This window comes from Saccopteryx bilineata, chromosome 5 (assembly GCF_036850765.1).
Source record: "Saccopteryx bilineata isolate mSacBil1 chromosome 5, mSacBil1_pri_phased_curated, whole genome shotgun sequence".
NCBI classification, from domain to species: Eukaryota; Metazoa; Chordata; class Mammalia; order Chiroptera; family Emballonuridae; genus Saccopteryx; species Saccopteryx bilineata.
Genome location: NC_089494.1, coordinates 211,444,261 through 211,458,197, shown reverse-complemented (window position 1 = coordinate 211,458,197; position 13,937 = coordinate 211,444,261). Strand labels below are relative to the sequence as shown.

The window sequence follows — 13,937 nt, the reverse complement described above, 5'->3', positions numbered from 1 at the left end:
CTGTTTAGGGCAGAACTGCAGGAAGTCTTGTATCCTTTCACCTACGTAATCTAGAGTCAGGTGTGATTAGGGCTCAAAAGGCAGAAACTGAAGTCAGTCCATACCAGGAGATGCAGGTGCCCATCCCCGAGGATGCCTGGTATACTGATGGCTCTAGCAGCAGCCAACCTTCCAGGTGGATGGCCAGAGCCTTCCGTTTGGCTGCTAAGACTGGATGAACATAGGCACAGGCCAAAGCAGCCAATGGGCGGAACTAAGAGCTGTATGGATAGTTGCCTGTAACGAACCTTCACCTTTGGTGATTTGCACAGACAACTGGGCTGTACACTATGGATTGATCCTTTGGATAGTTGCTTGGCATGTTAACTAGTGGATGGTAATGACTGTCCACTATGTGGGGTCAGGCCATGTGACAGGACTTATGGGAAGTAGAACACCAGAAACAGGTGATGGTATATTATGCCACAGGCACACCTCTCTAGCTCATCCTGGGAATGACGAAGCAGAGACCTTGGCGAAGTTGTGATGGTTCACCATGGCCAGATAATTTGGCTGGTTAAAGAGTATTGTCCCGAAGTGCAGAGGTTGCTGGTTTGACCTCCAGTCAGGGCACATACAGGAACAGATCAATGTTTCTGTCACTCTCTCTCTCTCCCTTCTTTGCTCACTAAAATCAATAAATAAACATTTAAAAAATTGTGATAGTTGGAGACTGAACCCACAGGTGATATGGCTCCACTGGCATCTGCTCCATGTGGGGCAGAAAACTATGCGGGCTCCAGTTCAGACGTGGAACTTGCCTGCATCCCACGCAGAAGTACTTGCAGCTTGGAACCCGTGTGCAGTGTTCCAAGGAGCACCCTTTGAGACAACTGGTGTCACCTGGACAGATCCAGAGAGGTCATGTTCTGCTAGCATGGTGGCAGGTAGATGTCATTAGACCCTTACCAAAGTTGTAGGGGTACCAGTGTTGTGGTCACCTATGTAGATACTGCCACCAGTCTGCTTGCTGCCTCACTTGCTTACTCTACTCATAACCCAGAGCAGAGGGCAGTCATACAGGCTCTGGACTGCCCCTGTGTTGTCTAAGGGTGGCCATTAGTTCTTGAAAGTGACAGTGGTACCCATTTCACTGTTTTGTTGGTGAAGCAATGGACTCAAGACCTGAGTGTGGACTGTAAGTACCATGTTCCCTACCACCCACAGGCCACTGGTATCATTGAGCAGTATAATGGACTCTTGAAACAGGGGCTGTGACAAGAAGGGGACATCGGTTTTCTTGCTGGATGGACACACTGCTTGTGGACAGTACTCTGAATTTTGAATGAGAGACTTCAACAGGGGGTCCCAGCTCTGGCGGAGGCCCTCTTGCGCTGCACAGCTGCTCCCATCCAGTTGCAGATACACACCAAGGACACCTTACTCAAGCCAGGCTTTGGGCGGCAGGGCAAATGAGCTCTTGCCTGCCACAACAGCCCTCCCTAAATGCCAACAGCTTCAACGGACATGGCCCTGAACTATACAGGCTCCCCACCTACAATGAGTAGCCTTGTTGGCACCATGGTGTAGGGGGCTAGATGTGGGCCTCCAGTCAACTCCCTCGGCCATTGGCACCTGGCCGCCTAAGATAGAAGTGTATTATCCCTTGAGTACTCAGGGAGACAGAATTATGAAGGGCACCTTTGTAATTTCTTTATGGCCCATAATGAGTTCTCCCATTTTGCTGCACACAGAACCAGCAGATCCTGGTGTACAGGCCAATAAGGTTTGGTATGCCTGCTCAGGGGGGCCTTTAGTACCAACTACTGTTCTGTCTGCAGACAAAACTCTGGCCTGTATTCTGCCAGAAGGGAAAGATTTGCCTCTCTTGGTGCCGCTTACAACTCTCTCTTTTTGTCCATAGCTTAGTGCTGGCAAATACTTCGGTAGACATTGTAAGCCAGGCCTTGGAGCAGACCCAGGAGGTGGAGCCCCAAACCAGGGACCCCCTCCAAGAACGATGGGCGTCTTTAGTGGTGGGCTGGCGCACCATCTTGATTATCATTTTCAGTATAGCTTGTGCCTTAGTAGTATGTCGCTGTAGTCTCTACTGTTTCTGTAGGATATGGATGCAATCTACCTCATTCCTCGCACAGGGACCATCGTGGAAGATACCTGGTGCATAGATTGTGAGGCATGCAACCCTAAAGGGGTGTATTGTAAAGGAAAGGCTGCAGTTAGGCTTGCTCTCTTGTTTTCCAGCTGCAATCACTTGGCCTAATTAGTGATGGAAACACTTGGCAGAAAGCCACTTGTGTGTGCACGCATAGCCTATATGAGGCTACAAATACTTTCTCTGGGGCACTCCCCCTGTTTACTCACCAACTGCCACTGCTAGGAGTGGTTTTCCTGATCGTACACTCGCCTGCTGTCCCTACCATGCAATAAACAGGAGTGGTCCAACGCCTTTCAGCTCTGTGGTTCCTTTGTCGTCTGCCCGAATCCAGTGTGAACCTCCCTGGCCTTGACCTCCTGCATTACAGCATCTGATGATCTTCCCTATTTGAGATTATTTTCATATTTTGAAGTCTCTGTGGGAGGTAGCACTGTATCTTCTAATGAAGCTGTGAGAAGCAAGTATTTTATTTCTGTTTCTGGCAGCTAAGGTCTTGGGCATTTGACTTCGGCTTAGTTAATGAAAAGGTCCCTACAGGAACTTAGAATTTTAAGGAGTGACCAGGGATGATTTTGGTTAATGTAACTCCAGTGATATTTGCTATAAAATGTTTCATCTCTACATATAACTTTATATCTACCATTGGATGAACTCAAATCCCTTGAGGCAATTAGCTATAAATATAGGTTTTCCTTGGTTTGTATTGGTTTCACAGAGTTGTTTATTCTGAAAATATCTTTCTTTCAAAGCAAAATATATTAAGATAGAACACCTTCATTTTCTGTGGAAGAAGAAAGCAAATAGAATATCACTTACAGTGTATGTATGTGTGTGTGTGTGTACATATATATATCAAATTGAAATCAAGATGTTTTTAGAACTTTCAATAAATTGTGCTTAGGAGACATCTTTAGTAAAATAGAGTTGTTCAGACCACAAGGATTTTTTGCAAGGCAGATACTACCTAATCAAGGCCATACAGTTTGCAGCTGGGAGCAAGAGGTATTCTGTTTTGTTATTTTGTTTTGGAAGTGAGCTACCTTAGGCTAATTATGGTGGGGGGGCTGGCTAATTTTCCTTAATAGTACCTAAACCTGAGAGGCAATCAAGGAATGGAGCTTGGTGTGTTGGGAATTGTAAAGTGGATGCTTAAAGTTGTGAATCTTTCAGGGAGACACAGCAGAGATCTAAAACTCAGCAGGGGCTCGTGTAGCGAAGGCTGCCCATCGTCGCATCTTTGTGAAAATCATGGGAGCAGTGCTGAAGGCCAGCATCGTCACATCATCCTCAGGAACTTTTCTGGCCTGCATTATATTTCAATTTATTTTGACACCAAGTCATCATACTTATCACTGTAAAGGTACTGTAGCCAATAAACATCAGGGAGTTCCTAGTTGTCTTCCCAGGAGCTCTGGTTCTGCCTAGGTTAGGCCTCAGATATCATTTCCTGGATGGTTCCAGCTGCAAGTCTATGAGAATAATAAAAATAAATGTTAGAAAAATGGAGTTAAGGAGCAACAATTATACTACTGCTTAACAGTCAAGTTATTTTATGTTTAAAGATAAACCTGTTTAGCACAACCCATAGATCCACTGTGGCCCACTGAACGAATCCATAATAAAAACTGGAGGAAATCGCCAAGACCTGCATATAAAGCCATCACTTACACTAAGGTACATTATACACCTTTTCTCTGTAACAATGTATATAATTTACTGCTTTCCGATAGTGAACACTCAATGCCAGAGCAAAAAACAGCGACCAAGGGCACATGAGCTTCCCCTCCTTCTACTCCTAGTTACGGGATTAAGATAGTAGTTCAGTAGTTATATTTTTTTTAAATTCCTATTTATTTATTTTATTGAGAGAGGAAGGGAGGGAAGGAGGGGAAGAGAGAAAAACAGAAACGTTAATCTGCTCTTGTATGTTTCCTGACTGGGCATCGACCTGGAACCTTTGTGCTCTGTGCTTTGGGACTACGCTCTAATTAACTGAGCTATCTGGTCAGGGCTGTAGTTGTCTGTTAGTAAAATACAGAATGGGAGTTGCTATTAAATCACCTACTTTGTAATGAGGCAAATGTGTCTTCCCCTTGATTTTCCCCTTGTCTATTTTCCCCCTTTCTAAACCAGCACCGCAGAGTGGTAGTCCGTCTCTCTGTTCTGAGCTTACACCTTCAAGTGAGGTTTCTCTCCTAGTGGAAGCACCTGGCTGTGCTGGCGTGATTTTGGCATTTAAAGTATTTCCCATTCAACCTGATTCTGCAGTGTGAGCCAACTTCTTTATCTGTGGCAACCCAGGGAATGCTAATTGTTTCTAAAGTCGAAGAGGAGGGAAAAAAAAAGATAACTGGTTTTGTGAGACGTATTAGGAGACAGTAATTCTATCTTCAGAGGGCATACAAATGCGGCCACAATCAGTTTTGAGGATTGAAGAAAAAAAAGTTGATCAAAGGGGACAATAATTGACAGGATGACCACTCAGGTTTATAATAAGACTTTAGTTAAGACTGAAATAGTATCAAACTGTTGAACGGAAGACATGGATTGTGGGCACATCTAAGAATGGGAACACTTGAGAAAAAGTCTTCAGCTTCTAGCAGCTGTTCAAATCTCTGAAGAGGGGTAGGTTTTCACTGAAAAGAAATACCAAGCCAACCAGAGTGGTATAATAATTTTAGGAACTGAGAAGAAGCTTTCCTCTTAGAATTGTGTGAGGTCATCGTTGCCACACAAGCGAAAGCTCTCTCCGGAGAGCAGGATGCAGAGGGAGGGCTATGGTTGCAGAGTGCAGACAGGTGAATAAACCTTGTTCTAGATGTAGATTGTATACATTTTTTATCTTCTGGTCTTTGTGACTAGTGATCTGGATACGAGTTTTACGTCCAGAAAATTTTATGGAACTTATTATTTTTTGAAGAACCTATTGTGCATCTTTGTCAAATTGAAACCTGGCCTTTAGCCTCATTAAAAAATAGTTTTAGGAACTGCTGCATGCCAAACAACACGTGCCACTTCTGCCGCTGGAGAGCTTACCTGTTTTCGCAAAAGAGAAATCACAGAAGCAGCAGCAGCAGGAAGAACAACTTTGCGGGTGTCACTGCTACTATTTTCTAGGCATTTTATCATCTCTGTCATTACTATGATGATGAGAGGTAGATATTGTAATTTTCTTTTATACAACCCTCCCCTCCAAGTTTTAGAGAATTTAAATAATGTGCTCTGGTTCACAAACATAAATGGTTGGGGTGGGGATTGTAATCCAGATTGGGTAATTCCAAAAACGAGTTTTCTTCACCACCCCCATTGTACTGCTTCTCAGAGTATTAACTTTCTTTTTTTTGTATGTTTGTTTTTATTGTTTCAGATAATTCAAATAGTTAAGAGTTGGAAACATGGAGATGATGAAATGATTTAATTTTATTAGTCAGTAGCTTTGGCTTCTATATCATTTGGGGGTAAATTGTCAGGAAATCGGCAACACAAAAAATTTGCATCATTAAAAATACTTAGCTCAGCCCTGGCCGGTTGGCTCAGTGGTAGAGCGTCGACCTGGCGTGCAGGGGTCCCGGGTTCGATTCCCAGCCAGGGCACACAGGAGAAGCGCCCATCTGCTTCTCCACCCCTCCCCCTCTCCTTCCTCTCTGTCTCTCTCTTCCCCTCCCGCAGCCAAGGCTCCATTGGAGCAAGGATGGCCCGGGCGCTGGGGATGGCTCTTTGGCCTCTGCCCCAGGCGCTAGAGTGGCTCTGGTCGCAACAGAGCGACGCCCCAGAGGGGCAGAGCATCGCCCCCTGGTGGGCAGAGCATCGCTCCCTGGTGGGCGTGCCGGGTGGATCCCTGTCGGGCGCATGCGGTAGTCTGTCTGACTGTCTGTCCCCGTTTCCAGCTTCAGAAAAATACAAAAAAAAAATACTTAGCTCAATTAATATTTGAGATAAACCAAAATCATTATTTATATATATATATATTTTAAGTTTATAAGTAATCTCTTTAAAGTGAATATAATTAAATCTGGACAGAAAATACTTTTGTTGAAATGTGCAGAGTTGAGGTCATCTTTAGTTTAAGGTATGAAATTCTGTCTAAACTATTTTATGTCCTTAATATCTTCAGGTATTTTTGAGTGAAAATGTAATTTCTGAAAAAAGCAAGTGATGATATTTCTACAGTATTGCATTAATTTGAGAAATGCCTCTTTCCTCCTAAGAACATGACTATGTTGTCTTTAAGATGTGATGGACTCTGTCTTTTAGCTCATTTTTCTATTAAATGCATCATAATCCCTGAAATGGTCTCCATGTTGTCATTATCATAGATGTGAGGGTATGGTGGCTATCCCCAGGCTGGGGACCCAGATTTTAGTTTAAGTATGCCAAAAGTCAGTTGTGTATACTTGTGTAAACTCCTTAACTTTCCCAGAAACTCACCAGTAAAATAAGTTTGACTAGAAAATAGAAGAAATGATTTGAGAGTCTCCTTCCCATTCTATGATTTTAAAAAAATACAGTACACAAAACTGGGTTTTTGATTTTGGCTGCCTTTAAAAACAATACTTACCTAAGATGGTACACACCTGTCAGGACTGCAGCATGTTTTTCATTTCGGCATCAATCTGAAATGAAAAAAATGTTATCTAATTATTCATACAGCATTTCATGAGCAGACTATTAGATCATGAAGGTAAACAAAATTTGAACCTTGATGTTATAAAAGGATTCTTATTAAAATGCAATTTTTATTAAACATTTTATTGGCTATCTTCACACTTACTTAGTTTTACACTATCCCTGCTCCTGAAGAGTTTACAATGTTGTATAGAAAATATATAAGAAAAAAAGTGTTAGTTACTGGGTGTGCACAGAGTATGAAGGGCAACAGAAGAGCGTGAGGCCCAAGGAAGGGTTATCAGAGTGATGTCTAACTTGAATCCTCAATCTTTTTTTTTTTTTTTTTTTTTAAGATTCTTTTTTTTTATAGCATTTTATTTATTTATTTATTCATTTTTAGAGAGGAGAGAGAGAGAGACAGAGACAGAGACAGAGACAGAGAAGGGGGAGGAGCTGGAAGCATCAACTCCCATATGTGCCTTGACCAGGCAAGCCCAGGGTTTCGAACCAGCGACCTCAGCATTTCCAGGTCGACGCTTTATCCACTGCGCCACCATAGGTCAGGCGAATCCTCAATCTTGATGCAAGATCTCCAGGTCATAGAATCAGGATATCTTCACATGCAAAAGCCTGGAGATTTGAGCAAGTACAATGTACTTAGGAAAGCTGCAAGTAGTGGGGGAGAGCCAAAGGCGGAGGAAGAAGGAGTGAGACATCCGGCTGGAGAGGAGAACAAAGGTCCAACCTCTCTTGATTAAAAAAACAAAACAAAATAAAAAAGAAAAAGGACTTCAACTTAGGAATGATGTGGAGCAATTAGAGGACTGTATTACAATTTTGTGTTTCACAAAGGTTCTTTAGACATCGGTATAGAATGGGATTGGGTGTGAGGCGTTGTCATGGACTAGAGATGAGAGACCAATTGGGAGGTTATAATTTAGGTAAAAAAAAAAAAAGATTGTCCACATTTAAGTATCAACAATGTAGAAAAGGTTGGGGGTGGAGATTTAGAGATATTGAGGAGTTAGAATTGATAGGATATTGAATCTGTTTGGATGTATATGAAAGAAGGAGAAATTAAGGGTAATGTTTAATCTTGGATAACGAATAAATGGCAATGATAGTAATAAATTTAGGCAATACCAGATGAGATTTTTAAGGGGAATGTTTGGGACATATTGAGTTTTATTTTTTTTGTGGAACAGTAGAGTCCTTAATCATTTGAATAAAAAGCTAGGTGCTGCGAGGAGAGAGTCTGACTGGAGGGAGAGATTTGGAGATGAAAGGAATTTCCGAACACTTGGGGGAAATGTAATGTCATGCGAAGTGGAGAAGACCATGAAAAAAATCTCTGGAAAACCTAGAAATTTAAGGTGTGGGTAGAAGAGGAGGATGATATGACAGAGAATGAGAAGCAAAGAGTCATAGAAGGATAAAAGGTAGAATATAATAATGGAATTCAGTGATACTACTGACCTGGTGTCATTTTTGCTATTTTAACAATAGTTTTTAACTTTCATTAAAAAGTTGATAGTCTTTGGATATCAATATTTTGTTTTCAGTATTAACTAAATTAGGGCTAAAATCTGATGACATGTAGAATAACAGGCTCATGTGAAATAAACATGATTTTCCTAACATCTTGTAATCTTGTATATTTCATTCATACTATCTGTAAAAGGGAAATTAATTGGTACCTAATATTTAGAATTGTTTTAGGTTATTCTATAAACACATACATATAAGGCTATCAATATTCTACTTAACAAGGCTATTAGTATTCTGCTTATGACTCTGGCCAGTTTACTCAGTGGATGGAACATTGGCCCAGTGAATGGATGCCACAGGTTCAATCCCTGGTCAGGACACATGTGAGAAATGACCATCTGCTTCTCTTCCCCTCCTTCTCCCCCTTCTCTTGCTCTTCTCCTCTTGTAGCCAGTGGCTCTATTGGTTTGAGTGTCACCCTGGATCCTGAGGATAGCTCAGTTGGTCTGAGAGTCAGGCGCTGAGGATAGTTTGATTGGTCCGAGAGTCAGGCACTGAGAATAGCTTGGTTGATTCAACCATCATCCCCAGATAGGAATTGCCAGGTGGATCTCGGTTGGGGCACATGCAGGAGTCTGTTTCACTATCTCCCCTCCTCTCACTTAAAATATATATATATATTCTGCTTAACAAATAGTATCGACTTAAATGATAGCTATGACACTGAGTATCACAAAATCTAGTTACACTGAGAGAAAGAAACTCTAGTGGATATGTCAACTTTTTCTGAAGTACAAGAGAGGAAGAAAGAGGGGGAGGTAGAAGGGGAGGAGAGAGGAGAAGACAGTAGTATCCTCTTTGTCTAGTACCCTCTTGGCTATTTGCATTTGTCTCTATGTTTTTAAGATTTTAATGATCAACTCCAGCATGTAACAGTGGCTTTCTCAATCTCTTGGGGAACCATAGTTGATGCCCACTAGCACTCTGTTGGGACATTGTAGCAGAATCGTAATAAGTTTTCAGAGGGGTGCACAGGGATACCCTATCTGAATGATAGTATAGAGTAAAATAATAATTTCAAGTCTAATTTTGCAATAGTACATTTTTCTACAATCAATGGACCTCAGTGGTACAATAAAGGGTGCCATGGTGAAGCCAAAAGAAAAGTACACTGGTTGTTCTATGTCCTGGTCATTTCAAGATTAGCGTAAGCATAAAGCTAGATTATCACATAAGAAACACAAACCCCTTGTGTTCAGAAGCCCCTTGTGCCACTTGTTAAGTGACTATGTCGAGTCTATGTAGACTGGCAGACAGAGGTGGATTTCTGGATATGACTTGGAGTGACTGGGCTTTACTTTTAAGGAAAAAGTTGTCAAACAAATATAGGTCAAAGAGATTTACTGATAAATTATAATCCAAATGTTATAGGATATGTAGGACAAATATTGATTCTAAGCATTGAGAATTTTAAAGTGAATGGCTGTTCTATCAGATTTTGCCTGAACATGAAATCAGAAGGCAAAGGTGATCTTGTTTACCTAACTATGAGAGCAATGGAGAAAGATAATCAAAAAGGTTAATAGAAACACCAGGGGGTCTAATTTCCGAGTGCTGTAAATGATCAGATGTGCCCAAGTGTCTCAACAACTCCATTCATCTCACTCTCCTTAGCAATTACTGAAAGACTGGCTCCTGGCAGCACCGCTGCTGTATATTCACCGGTTATAAAGCAAGAAAACAGAAAGTCAAAACCTTGCTTCCCTCATCATTGTAGTTGGAAATGGTTTTTAAATAACAATACGTTATGAAGAAAAATATACTGAAAAGCAGTTCAAAGCAATGCAGGGCAAGACGCTTGAAGGAAGGAAGCAAGCATGAATTTTATACATAAAGATGTTTGTTTTGTATGATGTCAAAAAGGAAGGTGTGCTTAGGTCGAGATAACAAGGACTGAGGAAGAGTTACCAAATTTGATAGAATCTAAAAAGATATTTATATTTCTCCTCTTTTTTCAATAACTGAATTAGACCCTCAGAGCACATTCTGCTGGTAAGATAAATTTTTCTGTGAGAAGGCAACCTAAATTTACCTGTTATATTAGGAAAAGGCAACTGGTAGTAACCAGTAGTAAAGGAGGGAACTGCTCAGTTTCATTGTTTAATGCTAAATTTCTAATGTTGATAATGACCAAAATATCCCAACACTCTAACTTTTAGTTTTGTTTAGAACTTTACTTGGTATGAATTTTTAATATATCTAAATATATATTTCTCAGCAGTATTGAAAGAATAGGCATTTTTTTCTACTGTACTCATTTGAAATTCTGACTATAAATTGTTACAAATAAGATTAGCAGCTACATTTGGGCTAGAGAATAAATATAGAAATTGGAACAGAAATCAGAATCTTCAAGAGTATACAGAGAAATGAACAAGATGATGTACCTCAGTTTGTCAAACAGATTAAGTTTGTAAGGCACTATCCAGTGAATAACAAAACAAAAACTCACTAAAATATTTAGAGAATTGGTATGCATAGCTCAAGACTTTAAAAAACCCTATACACAGCTTAATTTTTAAAAGTCACTTCAATTATAATAAAGCCGCTATTGAGGACAGAGAATAGACTTTTTCTGGTTGATAGAGAAAGCCAGACTAGGCTCAGCAGAAATGATAAGACTATCATGGCTTTATTTGTAGGAAAATATACTCATAAGTGAAGCTGTCAGTGAAATTGGCTACCTCTAGGGGAAAATTAATTGGGGATAGGTATTTAAATGGAGGATGAATGATCTCTGGAAGGAATTACTAAGTGGAAAATTATACTAGATGAACTTTATAGTCTTCTTTCCACATTTAAACTTCTGTGATTTTTAAAATTAGGTTCTTGGATTGATTATTCAATATATTCTGATAGAACAATAAATAAAAAAAACAATAAAAATAGTATACTAAAATCAAACCAGGCTTTGCCACTTTCATGTTTGTTTGTTTGTTTTTAATCAGGTGAGAGGCAGGGAGGCAAAGAGATAGACTCCAGCATGTGCTCCAACCAGGATCCATCTGGCAACCCCAGTCTGGGACTGATGTTCTGCCCATTTGTGGCCACTGCTCTGTTGCTTGGCAACCAAGCTCTTTTAGCCCTTAAGGGGAGGCCATGGAGCCATCTTCAGCACCTAGGGCCAACTTGTTCATCCGAGTCATGGTTGTGGGAGTGGAAGAAGGGGGAATGGTGGAAAAGCCAATGGGTGCTTCTCCTGTGTGCCAAGACCAGGAATCGAACCAGGACCTCCACACACTGGGCTGATGCTCTACTGCTGAGCCAATCGGCCAGGGCTGTTGTTTTCATGTTTTAATAAATGAATAAAAATTCCGATGACTTCTTGGAGGGAAAACATTCTTTAACCTATCCTGAAAGACTTCTAATTAGCATTAAATCATTAGCCCAAGTGTATTTACTTTTAAATTATTGGTAACTTATTTTATGTGTAAAAATGAGTTAAAAATGTATCATAAAGGCTCTTCTCCAACACATGACAAACAATAATAAAATACATTAAAAAAATAAATCTCAGCTACCATCAAGTGGGGAAAGGATGCAAGTGAATATCATGAACTTTAGAAAGAAGAGGTAGAGAGAGGAAGCAAATATTTTGATATGACATAGAGTTAGTCTTAACCCTCAATCTATACTCTAGAAATGGAATGGGGGAGACAACAGAATTCTTGGAATTGCCACTAATATCTCCAGGATGGCAGTGGGGAAAGAAAGTGTCGGCCTTATCTTTTGACTCTTCTAATTGAATTGACTGCTGGAGAGTTTCAGATCAAATGGGTGCTCTGAACAAAAGGGCTGAATGTATATGAACAGGCTAACAAACCTTTCCTCATGGAATAGGATAAAAACTGACTTGGTGGAGAAAACCCTAGAGAAAGATATGTAACAAAATGTTAAAGAAAACACAGGTCAGGTCTACAAACAACGGGTCCACACAGCCTAAAGTGGGCTACCCTCCCTTCCTTCACACCTTCAGTCGATATAAAGATAAGATGCCAAATACCAACCTCGCATTAGTTTTATAGGAGAAAACTGATCATCTCCAACGCAGTGAAAAGGACACACCAATTCACTTATCAGTGAAAATAAAAGGTCTGGCTGGAACTTCACAAGGTAAAATATGGCAACTATGCAACTACATTTATGGGAGAAAAGGGAATATAGAGAGGAGGCGAAGGGAGGAGGGAGACAGGAAGGGGCGGGATTTAGGGGCTAGAGGTGGGAGAATCACATTTAAAGTAAGATGACCCCAAGAACAAATTCCAAGAAATGAGGAAGGAAATGAGAAAATATGATATCAAATGTCTTTATCATTCAGTTGGAAACCAACTGATGGTGTTTAAAAAAAAACTTGTGGTTAAAAATGAATCCAATATTTTAATATTAATGTATTTTTTAATTTTTAGAAAATAACTATTGGTAAATAAATATTTATGTAACCTTTAGTAATTAAACTGTATTTCTTTTTATTGTTACATTAAAAATAAAATTTTATAGTTAAGAGGAGGTATGGTATAATTTTTTTTTTTTCCCTAAAAGTGGCTCTTTTTTAAATCCATCTACCTACTGATACCTATGCGTATACATATATATGCGTATATATACATATATGTGAAATAAAATTTTCACAAAATATGTAACCACACTCTGTTAGATGGACTATATTTCTGTCTTTTTTTCTCTGCTTTCATTTAAAAAAGCTGTTAATTAGGTACAACCTACAATTTGAAAAACACTGTACTATACTTTGCTGCCTGTATTCCCTGTTTTCTTTAAAAGTAAAATTTCCTAACGTTTACAGTTGCCTCAATTTGCTTTTAAATTAGTATACCATGAAAACAGTAATTTTTCTAACTTGCATTGTAAAGACAACAAATATAGCACCAGGAAAGGACATAATGTCATTTCTTTTATTTATTTATTCATTTTTAAATTTTTATTTATTAATTTGAGAGAGAGAGAGAGAGAATCATCAATTTGTTGTTTCACTTATTTATGCATTCATTGGTTGATTCTTGCATGTGCCCTGACTGGGGATCGAACATAAGACCTTGGCATATCAGGGAATGGCGTTCTAACCAACTGAGATACCCAACTAAGGCCATAATAACATTTCAATAACAAAAAGAAATAAGCAAATCTGAGTGCATAAGTCTTTAAAATGCTGTGTGGCGATAAATGGATTATCCTCACCTCAGAGTCACAGTAGAGAGGCGGTGAGTTAATGGAGCAGCACTTGGAGGCAAAGTCTGAGCGCTTGGCAACCAGCTCTTCAAGTTCGGTGGCTGTGGCATCAGGCAATTTCACCCTTAATCGCTCTGCCAGTCTGAAAGACCATGTTTTTGTAAGATTTTACTGGATGTTTCTAGAAACATTTTAAACGCAAAAGATAGCCATTTCAGATGTTACAAAAAAAAGTGAAAATGGAAATACTTGTCCTTCAAAAGAACATTATCTATATCTGAAAAACTATTTTTATGAACTCAATTTGAGATTAAGAAGTGAAATCTATGCTTTTAAGATCATAAAAGTAAATATACAAATTGCTGTTGAATTGAATTCCAACCTTTCCCCTTTTATTTACCTCATTGTGTCATCTTGGATAACTTCCTTTTCTGTTTTCCTT

General features: G+C 39.7%; 1 protein-coding gene across 1 annotated transcript in view; it reads right to left on the bottom strand.

Annotated features, from left to right (window-relative positions):
* Window positions 1-3,460: 3,460 nt before the first annotated feature.
* GC (GC vitamin D binding protein) overlaps window positions 3,461-13,937 on the bottom strand; it is a 42,810-nt gene continuing 32,333 nt past the window's right edge. The window contains exons 11-13 of the mRNA XM_066280768.1: window positions 13,505-13,637; window positions 6,714-6,768; window positions 3,461-3,624 (exon numbers count right to left, since the gene is read on the bottom strand). Coding sequence (XP_066136865.1) covers window positions 6,733-6,768; window positions 13,505-13,637 — 169 coding nt within the window. The 3' untranslated portion in view covers window positions 3,461-3,624; window positions 6,714-6,732. The remainder of the gene's footprint in view (window positions 3,625-6,713; window positions 6,769-13,504; window positions 13,638-13,937) is intronic.